This window comes from Dromaius novaehollandiae, chromosome 1 (assembly GCF_036370855.1).
Source record: "Dromaius novaehollandiae isolate bDroNov1 chromosome 1, bDroNov1.hap1, whole genome shotgun sequence".
NCBI classification, from domain to species: domain Eukaryota; kingdom Metazoa; phylum Chordata; class Aves; order Casuariiformes; family Dromaiidae; genus Dromaius; species Dromaius novaehollandiae.
The window spans coordinates 204,872,060-204,892,285 of NC_088098.1; the positions used below are offsets into that span (position 1 = coordinate 204,872,060).

Here is a 20,226-nt window from a genome sequence, read left to right on the forward strand (position 1 = left end):
TCACTTAAGCATTTAATTGCTGTGCAGTGACAAATGGAAATGAGAACAGGGCTGGAACACCTGCAGCTCTGCATTGACCTTAATGGCTATGCTGCTCTTTCCACCACCAGAGAAGTGTTTTAATGCACAAAGAAACAAATTGATAGAAATGAGGTTGATAACAGCAGTACTATCATGAACAGAAATTCTCTGTGCATAAAGCGTGCCTCTTCTACAAGACTTTTGACAAGTACTGCTGCCAAAATATCCTTGGGGTGAGGGTGCGGATTTGAAATAAAACCCTATTTAATTATCCTTGTTTAGTTTTATGTTAAATAAAGAGGAGAGACATTATTATTAACAACCTGCTGTTTTAATTGCTTGATGTAATGTAGAACTTAATGCTGCCCATTTATAAAATGTGAATAACATTTGAATCTTAACGTCTAAAATATGATTAAAGTCCTGCAGCAAAACTAAGGAGAGACTTGAAAATGCAGGGAAAGGTGCAAAGTTATGTTTTCTCCATTTTCTAAGTTATTAGACTAAAGTCACTAGTGACTGGTAGTAGCTAATGGCCTGTCTAATGTGTATCTACTAGCCTTTTTAAAAAGAACTGGTAGATTTTAATTCAGTTCCTCGTGAACAAATTACCACTGTAAAATATAACATGACAATTTGTGCTTATCACTTGCCCTGTTGGCAGTTTCAGTTAAGACCAAGGACCAAAAAAGATATTGAGACTAAATCACTTTCCTGAGTCTGAAAGCTACTCGTGCAGGTCAGGGGTGAGGGATGCTATGAGGCAGTGCTGCTGCTTACCAAGGTGTGGAGAACCGCAAAAAATCATTTTATTTGCCTGCTATAAAAGGACCGCCAGCTTTCAAATATGGAACTGGAGTGGGGTATGTTGGTTAAAAGATACATGCAAAATCAGTAGTCCTTACCTAGAAAAGGGACCAGTGCCCAGAATACCTCCAGGACAATATAACCACTAATATCAATAGGGAACTTTAAAGAGAAAATTTCTGAATAAAATTTTGAGTAGGACTTTTGGATTAGACACAGAAGAGTAGGAAAGGAAATCAAAGTTATCTTAATCTGACCAAGCAGCAGGTTTATACTTTCTGTGCTCAAGTGCTCGCTGGTGCTGCTAGAAAGAAATGTTGGCAAGTCAGACTTCCCTGAGATGTTGCCTCTTTGAATTACGCAGTTTACCCACACAGACCCTAAAACACTATCAAGTCTTTCGGTGGACAAAGTAAGATTTTTCTAATGCCAGAGTACGCATACATCCCTTTGCACGATTATTCTGCTGCGGAGCGTGTTACGGAGTTACGCGTGCAGAAGATCTGGGACGTTCTCTTTTCCCAGAGAGCAGCTGTCACTTCCGCGGCGTCTGGTCTCCTTCCCTCCATGCGCAGCCCTGTTCAGCTCGACATCCCGTCAGCACTTATCCTCTTGCCAGGCAAGTACCAGCAGTACCTAAACTGCCATAGGTACTAAATGCTTGATAGTTCGGTAAACAACAGCAAAAGCACCTTTCATTTGAATAAAAATTAGATCTCAGTGTGAGAAATGATAACACTGTTATTTTTTAGGTACAAAAGCTAGAGATGTAATTTACAAAGAAGTGAAGCAAAACATATTGTTGAGAGAAGCTTCTCCTTTTTGTTTTAATTGTAATTACCAGGGCCTGAGCAATTTTCAGAAGTGGAAATTTGTCTATAGCTCAAATAAATCTTACTTAGGTGGCAGCTTTTATAACATTGCTTTAAGCACCGGAATGTCTCTTATACTTAACACCTGGATCTGTCACAGTGGAAGTATGAGCAATGCAAGCAGTGGTGAGGGGCTGACAATGATTTTGTTATTAACAAAACCCATTCAGGTAATGTTCAATTTGCCAGGCTTTCAAAGAAAAAAAAAAAAAAAAAAACAAACAAACAAACTCACACAACTTTTAATCTGATGAAGTACCAGTGCATGCAGCACTAAATGGATGCATAATTACATAACTTATCCACACAGAAGATTTTTTTTTTAAATGTACTGAATTAAAAAGAATGTTGTTCATCATCAGCTCATCTAATTTAAAATATTGCTCTCACAAATGAGAAATAATTGATATAGATGAAATCTGATCAGATTTTTGTTTTTCTCAGAGTTCCTTATTTGCATTCCAAAGCTCGTGTCTTTATCATATTCTGTGTCCCTCCTTTGAGGATCAGTAGGTTAAAGGAGATTACTAGATAGGTTATACAGAAGAGGTTTATTTTGTCTTCATTTGTCTTCTAAGACCAGGTCATGCTTTAGGTTTTAATGAAGCAAAGAAATATATTTTCATCCTTTTCAGTAATTTCACCTGCTTATTTGGTTAACAGAATAATGAGATATGACTGACAAGGTTGCACAAATGAACAGTTATGGGAATTACTATGGGCTTTTTCACTTAACTGTCTGCCAAAATACAGAAAATGTATAGTATTTCCTTCCAAAATGACTACTTTGAGGTTTTGCCTCCCTCAACTGATAGTATAGCTTCATTTCAGACCGAAGAATAAAAATATGTCTTCTGGTGGATGGAGACCTGATTACATTTTAACTACTACTTTCAGAAGGGAAAGAGATGTGTCAGACTACGTTTCCAATAGCATTTGGAAAATTTCAATGAGGATTAGCCTAAAAGGGTAAGTTTTTTTGATATTTCTGTTCTGGAAAGGAGTGTTTTGTGTCCCCTCCACCTGCCCCCATCATGCTGGTAATGTCCTGGTAGATATTTTCAGTTTTTCTAAGCCTACCTACACTCTCCTCAGAGTGAAAAACAAAAAAGAAATGTCTTGACATTTAAATAAGTTAGGAATGCAAGCAAATGAAGCATGGGCTGACAATCACTTGTGTGAGCAGTCTTAAAAAGGCAGGGTCTGACACTTCATTTTGGTATTTCTTTGAAGTTGTATAGAATTTCATTATTTTAACAAACAATATTGTCACAAACTCTTGCTAAAATAGCTGGTTAAATATACTAGATTACGGCAATATTTTAGTCATATCAGACCAACGAAAGGAACCGACAAAGAAACCTTTGTTATACAAATAAATCTTTGTGATTCCTTGAATATATGTTTGTTTGTGGTATTGGACACAGGAGAGGAGGAATCCTATGCTCAGTTTCACTGGAGTTAATTCAGTGAGTCTTACGCAAATATTTTTCTGAATATAGGACCAGGATGTTGTCCTCCAGGTATACACTTTCTATGAATCTGAGGATTTCCTCTAGTAGAAATAAAATCATGGCTGAATTGTTATTAAAAAGTCCAAAAAATCCTATTTTCATAAAACAAATGAAATTATATTAAATTAGCTTTACTTTGTTAAGGTTTGAATGGCTTTGGCAATTTCCTAGCCTGACGTTTTTTCCCAGTGATTAAAAATTCCATTCAGCATAGAAGATACTGAAACCCACTGCAGGAACCTTGTAATTTCTGACTTTAGATTTTTAAAAGAATTCAAACTTTAAATGTAATATGTAATGATTTCAAACTTCTGACAGCTCCACTGATACAATGATTTATGGGCAATGGACTCAACAACTGAGCAGTTTCTGTTGTTCATAACTTTCAGAAGTGAACTCTTGTAGCTGACTTTTCATTTTCAGTGCACCTTCTGGAAAATTAGAGCAGAATTAAGTCACCTTTGTGTGACAGAACAAGCAGGACAAGAGTGGTGGATATATCTTTTATAGAAAATGAAATATTTTGCAATACTTACAACATCTGGAAAAATTTCACATTCCTCACAGATATTTCCTCAGGAAAAGATAAGCATGCTAAGAACCTTTACATTAAAATATACCTTGATAATGTTTTTCAAGTAAAAAGCTTACTGAAGTCACCAAAAAAAAGACCAACAACAGAATGAGTACAGCATGACTTCTATAAAACCAAGCAGAAGAATCAACTGATTGCAGCTGACAAGATTTGTAATGCAAAATTAACTTTTCTACATTGTACTCAAATTAGAAACACTAACTTTTAAAATTTCTTGACCTTTGTGAGCTTCATTTTTTCTCTGTTAACATAGCATGGTTGTTTGATTTACATTTCATTAATGGGAAGATTGAGTTAAATGACTGTAGATTCGATTTCCAAACTCATTCACGTAGAGATTTCTATCTGCTCGGAAAAGTTCAAACCTCTTTATATGGTACAAATTTGAATTAGTTCACCATACTGTTTGACCACATCAAATTGTTTTTGAACCAAGGGGCCATATTTGAAACTGGTAAGCATATTTTGGCCATGTGGTTTTTGTTAACTTTAATAATAGCTACACAGCTACAACCTACCTCATGCAGGGCTTTGGAAAAATAAAATGCACTCCTTGCTATTCAATATTAATATACATGCTGGGCAAGTAAGAGCATTTGGAGATAAGGACATTCTAACAGCCTTGTTATCCATGAAAAAGACAGCCATGGTAACAGCAGCGTCCTTCCGAAGATATGTCAACATCAGTAGAAGAATGTAAAGAGGATTTGTTTCAAACTACTCTCTGTTCCCTCACAGTGGTCATCTTAATAGGATGTAGAACTTTACCTTTATTGTCTTCTTGATTAAAACTGCTTGAATTAATCCCAGTAACTTGCCATTCACACCTCCTTTAGCTAACAAGTTGTTTTAAGGTTAGTGAAATTAGTCATCTTTCAATTAGGCCAGAACTTTGTAAATGGGACAGATAGGTAAAAGCATGCACATTCTTATAACTTTGCAGCACACAGATGACAACTGCATGGTCACTTACTGCCTTGATGCTTTCAAAGTGTCCACCTTGTTTGTCAAAGTCGATCGGCTGCCCATTGAGTGTCCAATAGAAAGTGACATCTAGGGTGTTGTCATGAATGGCTTTGCAACTGAGGACTATGCTTTCTCCAACTGTTAGCTCTGTCTTCTTGGGAGTCAGCTCTATTCTTGTAGGTTCTTGAAAATACAGAAGAATTAGCAACATTTAAATGGAGGTCTTTTCATGCTACAGCATCTGTATAACATGTGCTTAAGCTCTGCTTAGTTTACTGAGACCTGATACTTATAGTTTGTTTCAAATATATAGTGTCAAATGCTGAACCAGGCTCATAATGTACACTGAGGAATGACAGTTGTGAATAGGGGGTACAGTCCATTTCATGGAAGCAATAAGGCAGGATCTTAGACAATAATCTGCTGGAATTCTGGAAAGGATTAATTGAATAATGTTATCAGTCTCAAAAAACCTCTTTTTTTTCAAGTCTCTAGCACCTGGAATCTTGTGATTATAAGAAAATCTCATCGTTGTCCCTTAAAATAAACAAACAAGCAAAAAAACAACAAAAAAGGAAATTTGCAGGCCTACTTGATATATTAAAATGCTTTAGAAATGAAGCCAAAAGACTTAACACCTAAAACCAAAACCAATGATCATACAAGAATTCACTTTGAAAGTGACAAAAATGTGGCTTAGAAATTAATTGTAACCCAGTGATTTAAATATAAGTACTGTTCTAAGGGACTAAATTGTTTATTTCTTCTCAGAATTTCTAGCAATACAATTATTGCTTTATTTCTAAACTTCGTTCCCATGTACAAAGGAGTATGGGTAAGGGAGTTCCCAAAGCTAAAATATCCAGAAAGAATATTAATCTTAATTTTTCTCTGTCTCTCCCTTTTTTATATATATACAGAATTATCTGATTTAATGTGTATACTATTTCTTCTGGTGGACACCTACAATAAAACAGCCAGAGTATGTAATCTGATGCAGGAAAACAATATTTGACCAAACAGAGGTTAGCTGGCCAGCTTGTTGGAAGTGCTCTTTTATTGTGTTTGTACAATGCTGTTGTATTCTGCTGGGGTTTCTAAACAGTATTGAAATATTAGTAATTAATAAACACCATTATTATCAAAATATTTTTGCATACCTTTTACAGATACTGATGCAACGATTTCTGCAGACCCAAATACATTTTCACCTTGGCATAAATATCTTCCTTCATCAGATTTGGAAGCATTCAGGATCCGCAGGCTCCCGTATGGAAGAATAGTTATTCTGAAAATGATAGATATATAAATATATAAATATATCTGCAGTAATAGCAGCCAAATTCCATGGTGTTATCTTTTAAAGCTAATAAATAGGATTAAGGACTACTGTCTCTGTGACTAGGGATGATGAAGACGATAATTGAATTCTCTTCTGTTTCAAAAGGGCTGTAATAAACCCATTTTACTTCTTCTCTTTCCTTAATTCAAAAAGTCTTAGGGAAGGATCAGTGGATTAGTATCCTTTGACACTTATCAGTGGCGAATTTTAATGAACCTTTTGTAAAAAGTAAAAAAGGTGATTCTTCATAATTCGTCTTTAAAGTTTCACTACTTTATTATTGTGAAATCACATTTCAATATCAAGCACAAGTTATTTCACTTAGAACAAAAAATGACCTTAAAAATCAAATGTGAGAGGAAAGAGAAGTAAAATGTAAAAAGGGACTGGAAAAAAGCCTAAAATTAATTGTATCTGGTCTAAATATGATTTATGGCATTACCATACACAGTGTAGCATAGAGATTTAAATAATTTCTGCTTTTTTATAGCTCAGCTTGTATTTTTTTCCCTGAGTCCTGTATGATTCCAGTTCCACTACATCTCTAGATGAGTAACCCTGTTGAAGCATACTAAGGAAAAATGCTGTCCAGCCATTTGTTTAGGAGCTAGAAACTTTGTCTTTGTTTACACTTTCTCAGTCACAAAGTCCATGAAGCTTCATAGAGGTGAAACTTAACTCACTTCTGCTGTTCAAAAATAGTAAAGTTCTAAAATGTATTATATGGTAGAGCTGCAGCCCAGGAAGGTAAGTAAGTAATCATTACTTCCCTCCTGAACAGAAAGGAACTGCAAGCCTACTTGGGATGTGGCACTTCATAAGTAGCACTTAGGCCAAGCCCTGCTTGCAGATGCTGCTCCTCCAGTACCAGGCTGGATGTTGGTCTGGGCTCTCTCGAAGGACTTGGGAAATGTGGGTTTGAAGCTCTCAGCAAGACATTACTTGGCACGTGCTTTAGGGTATCATATAAAAGTGAAGTAGGAGATAAAGGAGGTGCTTTCTTCTCATGTATTTTGAAAGTCAGGTAAGACCTCTGCTTATCAGAGAAAGCACCTAGCTCTAAGCAGGTGGGTGACTCTGCCCCAGGGATGGTTGGATTTTAAGACATATCTTTCTACTCAGGCCTTTCTATTGATTAATGTAGTGAGTAGCATTCCTTCTGCTGGGAATGCCATAGTGAAGCTATCCTCCAAAATCAGGTAAGGACCAATACTGTAGTTTCTTCTTGGCAGAGAAGTGTTCAACCAGGGAGTAAGGAGCTTTCATCATCCTGATTAACCGGTCTGAGTTGGCCTCCTCAGCAGCTAGAAAAGGGGAGGAGTTCCCTTTCGAGGTCTATTATGTTAAAATACAAAGCTGAGTTACCTTTGATATAAACTAGGAGTGATTTACTAAATGCTTCAGATAAATAACATGTACAAATCACATCCCTAATGTAAGGCTTTATAACATTTTTTTTTTTCTGGAGAAAAAAAAAAACCCATACTCTCTGACCCCGTTTGTGAAAAATGGCATTTTATTCTCTGGTTTATAACCATTGTGGTGGAGAAAACAGGATTTCATTCTAGTGAAAAATGTAGTTCTATTCACTTCAGATGTAAAATCTGTCACTGCTCTCAGCAATGAGACAAAAGAAAATAATGGATTCAAAAGTGAATAGGGGCAGAGGAAGGACATGTCAACTCTTTAGTTCCCTGCTACAATCTGATGATGTATCTTCCATTTTGCTCTAAATGAAAACTTATTGGTATTTGAGTCATGTTATTTGTCTAAAGATAATTTTATAGAAGACATAATTATATCAGACAAATGCCTTTGTATGAGAGTATTTTTTTTTTTAACAAATGAGCAGGTCTGAAATTTTGTTATGATATGTTACATCTTTGAAGAAACAATCTGGTTTAGGAACTGACAATGCTGTAACCTTCCTTCCTCTCCTCTTGGTGTAAGCAGGCTTTTGTATTTTCCTCTCAAGTTTCTCTGCGATCAATGCTTTTAGGACACCGTATTATCAGTATGACAATAGTCTTTGCAGAACAGTGATAGTTTTCCTCAATACGTTGTCAGCATTAGACAAATGAAAGGCCACTCCTACAGTGTTTACAAATTATAAAAGCTTATACACAGTGCAAGTCCTGATATAAAGCAGTTTTTCAATCTGAGCTTGGAGGAAAAGAAAGTTAGATGCATATGGAAGATTATCTAATGAATCTTATGCACATTATCAGATACATTTCTATTTAGCTAAAAGCTCTTGCTATACATGAGGAGAAGAGTAATCACTCAATCAAAAGAATTGCAAACACATTTGCTGGTGAATCATTTGACTCAGAAATTAATACTTCCCTTAAAATGTCTAGGATTCATTACTTCTTCCCTTTTTTTTGTGTGTGTTTGGGAAGAAGGTCAGAGACTAGTTATGTTGGAAACTGAACAGCTTTCTTTATTCACACAACATGTGCTGCACACAGCAGGAATACAGACTTCTCTTTCCTCCCTGCCAATATCTCTCTGTCTTAGAGAGACTACTTGCCTAGTATGTCTATATACTTTAATAAGGAAATTACACAGCAAAAAGTTTTTCAGCTTCTAGAATTAAGGATAATTGAACAATTCAGGAGAAAAACCTAAATTATTAATTTATTAAAAATGAGGAATTGATGATGATGATGATTATGATAGAGGAAAGGATAGCGAAGGGATGGATGAGGGATAAAGGTGACAATTTGGAGATTGTTGTTTTAAGTACAAGCAAAGTTTATTGTAATCACATTAAGAAGATGGATGTTGTCCATCCCAGGACTCTGAAAGTACTGGCACATTCATTTAGTATCTCTTCAGAAAAGAATTTTTATATATTTACTAACACTGAGAAAAAGCAATGAGGGTTAAGGTCTTGGAATCAATAAGCAATTTGGTGTAACATCAGTGGCAGGCAAAGTTTTTAGCAAAATTTTAGTGAAAAGAATAATCAAGATATGGCAACAAATGGACATGAGATAAAGTGCAACAGGATTTAACTAAAGCACACTGGGCAAGACCAGGATACAAAAAGTAGGATGCTAGAAACTGATGATGAATCAAACACTTAGTTGACATGGGATGATCGGAATATCAGACAGAAAGACTTTGATGACTTTGAGCACCAGACTCATAGAAAAGTAATGAATGTGGCTCTGAGCTGACAGTACTATTTAGCAAAAGCAGATGCAACCCTAGAATATGTAAGATGAGACACGTGCAGCTGGTTATGGAAGTATTAATAGATAGGGTGCTGAGGAAACATATTGTGGAATACAGAAAAATTTTGATCACCAATATTCAGAAAGATTAATTCCAGATCAGATCCAGCACTCAGGAGGATTATCAGGATGATCAGGTAAGAAAGAAAACTTATCTTTCTAAAGGCTGTTTGTAAAATGCAAGTTAAGGGATCTACACGACCTTAGTTTCTATCTTACACATTAATTCCTGGATCTTGTCAATACAGTCAGTGGAACCTCTATTGACAGTAATGAAAATTTAGATGCCATCTTGCACTGTAGATATCTAAATACAGATGTCTCAGCCTAGGTCATGATACCCTAGGGCCTCCCAGATCGCACTGTTTTGATGTTGGTAGCTGACTCAAGCCCATAGTGTGGTGTCAGAGACAGACAGTCTAAAGGATTAGGGGATATAAAGTGTGCTAATGGTGGTAGTGGTAAGCACCAAGTATGATGCTGGTTTTTGAACTTGAACACTGCTCTCAGAAATCAATTAGCCGCAGGCTTCGCTGCATACTGAATGCCCATGAAGCTAACAAAGTTTGATTATTAATGAAAGGAACCAAATTCAAACGGAATGTGAATTTCAAGGGGTATCTGATACCTGTGCATATTATACACTTCCACTATGTTTATATCTGAAATAGTGCAGCTATTAGCTGTCCTATCTGCAATGCTTGTGGTTTTCTTGTCTAGAAAATCAGCAAGTTTGGAAATATATGTTAATAATGTTTCTATAATGTCAACTTTGTTAATGACAGTATAACCTACAAAATTGGTTGAGAATTGTTACAAAGCCATAAAAGCATAAATGCTGGATGTTATAGGTAACTGTAAATTTTCTTTTTTAAGACTTCAGGATTGGTCTTAAATTGACACAAGAAGACTGCAAAAATGCTCAGTAATTATAGTTTTCATACCATACTTCCAATTGCTTATTTTCACTGTAAAAATACTTGCAATCTGTTGAGTCAAAGCTATTGTTCAGCAGAAACACTTAAAATTGGAAATACTTTAGTTCATTTTTTTAAACAAAAATTCACTGGATTACACAGCTCAGTCATTTAATCATTTTTTTTTATTTTTAATCAATAAAGTATGTATGAGGGAGGGTAAGATCTCTGATAACGAATGTGCTAGTTGATCTAGAAGGATGAAAGCTCATATTGTTTGCATATGAGATATTGAAAAAGTGAGTGGAAAAGTATTCTTTGAGACCAAGTATCTGTTGAGCAGCTGGTGAATGTAAACTGGGATCATAAGAAATACAGGATCTTTGCTTATAGATGGCATTTGGAAGTCCTTTATTTGGCATCCAGAGATACCTTCTAGTAATCAGAGCTGACTGACAGAGTGGTAAGTAAAACTGCTGTAGGCAGAAGATGAACAGGGTAGAAGGTAAGGGTGAATGACAAAGTTTTGCTTCCTTCAGGTGTGGTATGGTGTTGAGAAAAGGCCTGAGTACAACATGGCATTTCAGTTACTCATATGAGAAGTGCTAGTGTGACAGGATTTGTAAGAAGTTTCCTTTATGGCACAGTATTTTGGCTGAAAAGTAGCTAGTTTTTTCATCCCTCCTCTTTCATACACATAAAACTTGTGAGACTGATCGTAATTTTTTGTCTTGTTCTGAGGGGAGACAGACAGGAAGCGAGATATACAGTCATCATTGTCCTGATTTGTAAACCATAGGTCTATTCTGCCTGCCATAGTGTTGATGATTTTTTTCCCTTCCAGTAATTCTTAAGAACAAATGAAATCTATTACTAGTCTGGATCCTCTTACTGCCCCACTGCCTTACAGACAAAATCATCTTCCAGTGACATCTGGTACCATCAACTAAGGAAGTTCTCAGATATTATCTAGATCCAACAGAGGTCACACTAGCTTAGATGGTACAAAAATCTCAGCTTTCTTTATCACCAATGACAGTTTTACCTTGACCTTCTGGGGTCAAGATTTCACATTTGTTCTTCCTATCACATGTAAAATCAGTGAGCAGAGACTACCATCAAGATTAAGATAAGAAGGTGAAAGTTTAATTTTGATTCTGTTTTATCATTCATAATGGATTCTCATAAGCAGATGTACTGATAATGTGTCTAGAATTTATTTAAAACTCTATGACAGACCCTGGAGTCTGTATGCTGGAGATGATGAGCAGCTGAAGACAGTGAAAGTTACAATTATTACACAACCTTCCGGAATTTACGCAGGATTTATAGTGATGGATAGAGCTTTGTCTGGATCCTAATAGAAAAGAAAGCTGGACAGCTTACACTTGGAATTTTACATTCTTTAAAAAACAGCTACAGAGTTAAAAAACTAGAGGTAAATTGTGTGGGCATTTTCTTTTTGAGGAGGAAGAACTGGTAATGAGTAGTAGTAATTTGATTAGGCTGCGCACATTTTTGCCTTTCAATACTCTTAATTCATCTTTTTGTGCATTTAGCTTTATCTTTCACACTAAGGTTATTTTTTATATGGCTTTAGAAGAATGATCAAAGCAATCAGGGAGTGTTAATGAAGAATCTAGTGAAGAGTTAGTGAAAAGCTTTGCAAACTTCAGCTCATAGTAACTGGCTAAAAGAGAAGTGATTAAGTTATTGAAGTGGTCAGAAATTTTGTCCTCCACATTTCTCTTTGGAGTCTTAAAAGAGGAGTATGCAACTGGTTTGTGTGCATGTTGGAAATAAGGACCTTTTAGATGTAAATGCCAAAAAGCTGTACTGACTCATTTAGCCTGTGGTCTTTCACTGTGTTCTGATCTGCGCAGTCTGTCATTTCACATTCGCCTGGCTATGGGGTCTGTCAGCATTCTTTAATGTAGATTACAGGGAATCAGGACAAGTGTTTGTAAATAGCTGAAACCTTTATTTCTCCTTGAATGACTGAGCTCTCCCTTTTCCCCTTCTTGCTTTCTCTTGCTCTCTCATAACAGATGTACAAGCCTCTAAATCTTACAGGAAATGGGTATGACTTATTGCTATAGTAAAACCACTGAAGTAACCAGAATGCCATCTACTTTTATATAAATTTTTTATATTATCACACTAGATGGAGTCTTTTTTATTTAAATATTGTTGACTTAATTAGGAATGACACTAGGTATGACTCAGTCCCTTGGCACAACATGAAATTAGTTGGATTTTCTTCTGATTTTCAAATTTATAACTGTTGCAATTCCTGTGCCCGATATGCTAGGTCATTATAACATGCTAAGGCTCATCAGTAATGTACTGCAAACTACTTCCAGCTCTATTTAATCTAATCTATGCAAACTGACTTGGGGCAAGTTTTTCAAAGAAACCACAACGTGGCCTCTCATTTTGCCCTTGCCATTCGCTGCACATTAACATTTGTGCATGAAACTAGACCTTGCCAGTGCAGATGGTGTCCACATATATAAATATAATTTTAAGTGGTTGACACTAAAAGTCAACTTTTGCTAACAAATGTAGCTTCTGTTGTAAGTACAGGCAGTAAGTATGATTTCTCCAGCACTACCGGGCAGTAGTGCTTGGAAACTACCGCTGTATTAGATTAACATGGTTTCTTTGAGTGCCTTTTTCTTTGTACTAGTAGGCTGGCCATTACCGCTTTTAACAGTTCTTTTTATTAATGTCTCAATTCAGACCCATATTTAAGCACATATTTAGCTTTAAAGACTCTATTAATAACATTAAAGGTGATGGTGTAAAGGTGCTTAAAATTTAGACATCTGCTATGGTATTATACTTAATCAGAGCCTAAAAGTAAATGGAGGAGAGGTCCAAATCAGTAGTTTACCTATACAAAAACAAACAAACAAAAAAGATCTTTTAAATCATTCTAGTTTTCACTGGTACACTCAGGTGAGTTATCAGCTGACAACATTTTGGGAATCTAACATCACAGCAGTAATTGGCACCTTGCCATTCTGCTTGAATATTTTGCCTTAGAATATGTTCAGTCTTGTAGAAAGAGGAAGAACTGGAAGAACCTCAGGAAGGTGCTCCAGAGAGTAGGGAAGGCAGTCTAGGGTTTTTCTATTCTGCAACTGAGTCCAAACTTTCTTTTAAAAGCTTTTAAAATTAGGTTGGCTTTAGGATGATGTATCTTTAAACATACTAAAATGATGAAAATGTTCTTTTCTATTTTGTACAATCCTTATTATCCATTATCCATTTACAATTAAAATCTATTTTAATAATTTAATAAATTAAATTTATTTCCTCTGTTTCAGTGTCAGAAGTATTCTGCTGCTTAGAAAAAGTTCTTGCTTTTCAAGAAAAAGCCTTTATCATCATAATAAATTTCTCCTGGTTCCTAGGTGACAGCAGTGAATTATTAACTTATTCTATTTTTCCCATAAGCCCTAAAAATAATAAAGAGCTTGTAGGGCTTCATAATTTCCCCAGGAAGAAGAAATACAAATGGGAAACCTTTAGTTATTTTATTTCCATATTTCGGTTGTTAGCTAGAAGGACAACACTAGTACTAGAAAGCAGACTTGGCATGTAAGAGGGAAAATACAAATAGACCTGGTAGTCAAGGGGGAAGATTTAGCCAGTGTAAAATGACATAGTTTCAATCAAGTACATGGATCTACTTTAATTTATACTGGGCGAAGACACAGCTTAAAATAGCCAAACCACGCTACATTTGAAGTGCTAACACTAACTTCAGCAATATAATATGAGCAACAGAATTATTTTCATAGTGTCCTGCAGCACAAGATGCTTTAATTTCATTGAAATGAGATTCTTGCAAATTTAAGACTGTTAGTTGGATGTTTACATGGGAATTTTTCATGTGCTTAGGGCAGCAATCATCTAGCTAAAGCGTTATTATTGTAAGCTTTATAATAATGTCTAGTCAGATGGAACCTGTTTTCCAATGTTGATTCATGTTCCATAGCAACAGTACTAGAATATTAACTGCGGCTGGTTTTTCCATGTAACATAGCAATGAAATTTTCTCTATCCTGTCTCCTTGGAAAACTATTTTGTTAGAGAAGCTGTTTCTGCTTTCTTATGACTAGAAGAAAAGAGACGTGAAGATGAGAAGGATTGACCATTCTTGCATTAGACCTTATGCACTCAGAAAAAAGAGAAAAAACAGTCTAGATGGTAATAAGTTAATACACATTGCTAAAGGCCATCCTGATAGAGTTAATTGTTTTCTACTTTTTAGTGTCTTCTCCCTTGTGTACACAGTACTGTGTAATACAAATATGCTAAATATCTTTTTTTTTCTCTGTACGGATTCATCTAGGCTTACACACACACACACACACACACACACACACACACACACGCACACACACACACACAGTATAGATGTATACATATATAAAACATCCCTGGGACAAAAGCCATTACATACATGTGCTAGGTGTTATGACATTCAGTTATTTAGCTATTGCAGAATGCCATAACCTCATGAAAGGCACCATGGAACCAGCAGCCATGACTGCTGACAGTCGGATATCAAACCAGCAAGAGGGCTGGGAATCCACCCAAACTGGACAGCATGAAGTGCTGAAAAGGATTAGGGCTTAAATTCATGCCTTGTATGTCCTACTGATACAATGCATCCAAACACCCCCAAAATATGCGTCTGTTCTTGTCTGTCATTTTTCTGGAAATTGACACTAGAACCAGATGAGTCTGCTTACAATATGCAAGGACTGAGATCATTTTAGTGATCTACTGATATGTACTGTTAATATATGATTCTGTTATTTCCTCATTTATTACGTTTGCATTTGAGGTTGGTTTACAAAATTCTGGTTTCAGCTATCTCATATGTTCAACCAGCTCAGCACAGTTCAAAGATGAGACACACAAAGATGATAATGGCTGCTGCATCCTCAGATCGAACTTTGTCAACAACAGGAGAATATATTATATTTCCGTTGGATGGTACAAAAAGATCCTGAATCAATGAAGACTGATCTCTTTCATCATTCCCCTGCCTTTGGAATAGTGTGCAAAGCAAGCACACAGAGCATTTTTGCCCAGAGAGAAACTCTCAGGGCGGGAGACTGGGTTAGCATGATGAACATTTGCTTGGATCAATAACCAAAATTTCTTCAATCGTTGTATAGAAATTTATGAGATACAAGACTTCAAAGAACTACTGGGTTTCTAGCCATTTCTGTTTTGAAACAGCCCCTATTTTCTCCCCTTGTAATTACAGGGTCTCAGTTGGAGCAGAGTCTCATCTGGCACATTGTTTTTGAGAAAGATATGGACCTGTTGGATCTAAGTCTTAGGAGAGTGACATAGGAGAGGCCTGGAATACATGGCCTAGAGGGAAAGGCCAGTTGTTCAGGAGGATGAGGTGGGGATAGAGTAACTGTTTTTTGAGCACAAAAATGGCTTCTGAAAATGGGAAAGGAATAATCTGATCATTTTAGGTTCAGATTATTTTAGCTTTTGAAGTGAATTGCCTGAGAGGTTTGAGGAGTTCTCAGCACTGAGAATCTTGGTAGACCAAGAAGTAACAAAAGTGGCATAGTTTGGTATAGTGATAGAAATGATAAAATAGTATAATTAGTCCATTCTTGTAGAAAGAGGATCTAGCCAGCCAGCTGGTTACTCCAATCGGAGAACACCATACAGTCAACAGTCAGGGGCAAAAACCCACAAGCTGCAGTCCTTACTTGTCTGCTCAGTTCTGCAGTCTACCCTGGGAAACTCAAGTACTTCTTCCTGTCATCCTGATTAGCGTGACATTGGGAAAGACCTAGAAATCTGACATTAGCTCCAGAAAGAAGGCAAAGGATAGAGACAAGCTGTCCCATGGCTCCATTCTCATTTCAACCTATTTCATACCTTGAGATAAGAGCAAGTAGAGAAATCTACTTGATAAAACAGATCACACAAAAAAGTAAAAGTGAGTGTGAGCATCTGACAGGCAGTCTTCTCTCACTATTCCTATGCCCTGATTTAGCTCAGTAATACAGAAACATTAGCAGATTTCTACGCACTTCCTGAGCACACCATCCACAAGTGGTGTGCTTTAAAGTCAGTAACTCTTCAGAGCACACTGTATTTTACTAAGATATTGGTGCAAGCTGAGGATTCAGAAACCTCTTTCATGAACAGCAATGCTGACTAAAGAATATACTGCTTCTGCAGCACATACAAAATTATCACAGGAATATCTGAGCTGGAAGATAGCTTTCCTTGAAAGCTATCTTGCTTCGTAGCATTGTCAATTCTAATTCCATTTCTCTATTGATAGTCAGCCCATGGGCTTTTGATTATACTGACAGGGTCTTGCTCTGTTTAAAATTTTATGAAGGTTATAAAAATATGTCTAACTAAACTCTAACGTCAGTAGCTTCCTTATGTTTTGTAAAAGGGCCAGTTTAGCCTGTGTGTGCAGATATCTTGAAGAAAAGAGAGACAGTCAGTTCAGTGGAGATGCAGTTTAATGGCATTGGCTGAATACAAAAGTACTCTACACTGTAGGAATTGCAAATGGGATTTTGCCCATAATAGACCAGGATCTTATTATACTCCTGACAACAGTTGTCAGGTCAGCTGAGTTCATTTAACATTCTGGAAGAGAATCTGGTTCTGTGGCTGGAAAATTGAATAAAACAAGCTCTATTTTTTTCTAGTGTCACAAGACGAAATGGTCTTTTAACTGGGAAAAGGCAGTTAAAAAAACACGTGTTCTTTCCAGAGAACTGTATTACCACTAATACTAAGGGTGAAAAGGGTAAAAAGTTCTTACTAGCAAACAATCTATTGATTAAGATAGTTCGAATCTCTAAAGCTTCATTTTAGTTTGGAGTACCTTGCACTTTAGCCATGACTCGAAAGATTTTGATTGTAAGTTATAATAACAATTCAGTAGGAACTGCTTCTCTTAAAGTGACAAATTTATAGCTGTTTCATTGTGCATGAAAGAGAACAGATGGAATTACCCTGATGACATTAGTTATGAGCAATAGAGCATAAGAAACAATAACAATGATACAATGAAAAAAGTTCAGTGACTGAATCTATGCTACTCTGCTGGGTTGCTCCCAAAGATTGTTCTTGTAAAGCTCTTCCAGACTGGAGTGCCTCACCACACACAGTGAGATGGTCACAGAGCTCCTCCACAGACATACACTGTATGAAACATGGGGTGCCCTTTGATTTATCCCATGCCTTGTCTTTGCTTTATTCATGAACCCTCTGTGCACGGCCTCTGCATCCTGCCTTTCAATGTCCGCACTGCTTTTGCTGCGTGGGCATGATGTGATTGTCACAAGCTCCAGAGAGGACAGGGGAACCAGCAAGAGCCAGTGACAAGCAACTGGGGAGAAGGTGCAGTTGCTAATGTCATGATGGCAGATGCCTAGGTCATTTCAAGGATTTATAATGCTCTTGCTGATGTCAGCTACAGTTTCCCTGACATGGAGTGTAGTGCCCACTGAGCTCACATTTATTTGTCTTGGTGAGTCTGGCTGCACATCATTACAACCCACTGATGGGACCACTTATTCGCTTTAATACAAATGATTGGTTGTGGGTTGCTAATTTCCACGTGTAAACTGTCATTGCCGTGGTGCTGTGCCAGCAGCTGGTGGTGGGCTTTGGGAAAGTGGCATCCCAGGCTCCTGTTCTGGTCCAGGGATGGATTGGTGCATGGAAGCAGCCACGCCAGGCCTGCAGACTGGAGGCACAGCAGATGGGCATCATGGCAAAGTCTGTGCTGCTGTAATTGCAATGGAAAGCTTGAATGATGAAAACTGGCGGGTGTTTGCTGTCTGAAATATTCAAGGCATCACTGTGGCCTTCATGAGGCACAGAAATCCATAGACTTGCTGCCTAGCCTCATACTAACAGCCTCACTAGATGTGTATCTTCTTTCACTGATACTGATGCAAGAGCATGTTCCTATCTTCTTCTTACCTCAGTGACATACTTTTCTGTGGTTTCCTAAATTCTATTTTGCTTCTTTCCATCTTTTTTCTCCTCAATCTTTTTTCCCCAAATGTCTTTTCCTGCACAAAGCAGCATGCTGTGACCTTCAGCTATTGTTCCACCTCTCTAGTGCCCTAATGTTATCTAGGAAGAGCATTGTTAATACATGCATGTTAACAACAGCATGTCTAATGACACAGAATATAGAAAACAGGACAAAAAAGGTGTTGTGTCACTGCTGATAACACACTGCCAGTCAGACAGTTGTGCCATAGCATTATCCAGAGTAACTCATCAGGCATGGTTTAAAAGCTAGGAAGACTTCTTGTCCCATTTTTCTAATGGGGATTTTACTCTTCTGCTAATTATAATCCTAATTTCCAAATGAAATGCATGAATGGCCTCCTTACACCTCTTTTCCCAGCAACAACACAGTCCACTTAGCTCTCCTCCCTCTACTGCTACCCCATGCTTGTCTCCAGCTGTGCCAACCAGAGACAAGCATATCTACTTTTGGCTTCCTTTTGGTAAGCTAAACAACACAGTTACTTGGAGTATCCTGTCTAGCTGAGGCTTCACCAATGTCTTGCACACTAACAATAATAATTTAACACTTCAACAAACGAAAGCTCTAACTGATATCTATTTCTGCCTACTATAGTCTTGAATCGCAGTTATCATTCTAAAGCTACTTCATATTGGTGGCTACTAATTACCCCATGATACCCTGACCAATACATATTTTCTAATTGAGGAGATCACAAGACAGAGAACATAAAGTCATATTATCAGTCTCTAAATGCATGATATTGTACTTTCCCTTTACTCGAGGCCTTGGGCTCATCATCTTTTCCTGTATGAAGCCTCAATTCTTTTCTTAGTTGACTTTGCCTTATAACTTTGTATCATTTTTAAAGGTTTTTTTTCTGTGCTTTCAGTGAAATGTTAGTGGCAATACAGAGGCTGAGGAACTCAGTGAACAGCTTGTCTTCCAAAGACTGCCTGTCCTTTTTTTGTTTAAGAGTAGTTGGATAAAATACGTAACAAGCATCTCATCACAGGCTACTTTCAGTTATTTTCTTATTTGTGTTCTTCTGCAACTTGTCTCCTACAATTTTGGTTATACAATATCTCAGCTTTCAAATGTGGGATAAAGGATAATTCTGTCCAAACCTTGCCTTTAGCCTGCTATTTTGTGCCCACTTCTGAAAAATTGAAACCATGAATTCTAACCTTTGGAGCGGCTTGAGACTGATTCAAGGATGAATACTCTAAACATGAAGGATCTTTTCCCCTGTCTAAGCCTCAGAATTGAACTTGATGTTTTGAATCAAGTCTCCAGTCACTGACGTGATGCTGTGAGTTGGCTGATCATTCACTTATGTCTTATGTTTCTTATTATAATTGTATTAGAAGTTTATATAAATGTAGGAAGCTCCCTTCTCAGGATGGGGCGATGGCAGGGTGAGTACCAAATCATCAAAGAGGCATCAGCTTTCTGTATTGCCACAGACCTCACTTTTGCATACTATGTTATTTTCTACAGCTTTTCAAAGGCACTTTTCTCTCTTTTTAACGATTGTACCTATATGCTCTGAATCATTCCATGAGGCCAGATGACTAATTCTCAGGGACCTGGCAAAGCTAAGATAGGTATCTAAAGTTAGTGGTGTGAATGTTTCCTTAAAGCATATAATGACAGATAGCCTTTGCCTGTCATTTTGCAGTTTGCTATGTCACTGCCTCTTTTTCCCTCTCTTCTGGGATCTGGGAACGGTCACATAGTCAGGGATTAGAGATTAGATGAAAATAAAGAGATTTTTCCTGGGGACCCAAATTGAACTACATACAGAGTTTCTTGAAATGTGATGAAAGAGTGCTGAGCTAAGGACAAACCTAAAGGGAAGGGTGAGCCTTACAAGAATGCAGTG

General features: G+C 37.1%; 1 protein-coding gene across 3 annotated transcripts in view; it reads right to left on the bottom strand.

The window, feature by feature from the left end:
- Positions 1-20,226, bottom strand: part of CNTN5 (contactin 5) — a 656,184-nt gene that overhangs the window by 69,516 nt on the left and 566,442 nt on the right. For all 3 annotated transcript variants that reach the window (XM_064505105.1, XM_026109144.2, XM_064505106.1), the window contains 2 exons: positions 5,936-6,063; positions 4,783-4,958 (listed from right to left, as the gene is read on the bottom strand). In XM_064505105.1, the coding sequence (XP_064361175.1) occupies positions 4,783-4,958; positions 5,936-6,063 (304 nt within the window). The remainder of the gene's footprint in view (positions 1-4,782; positions 4,959-5,935; positions 6,064-20,226) is intronic.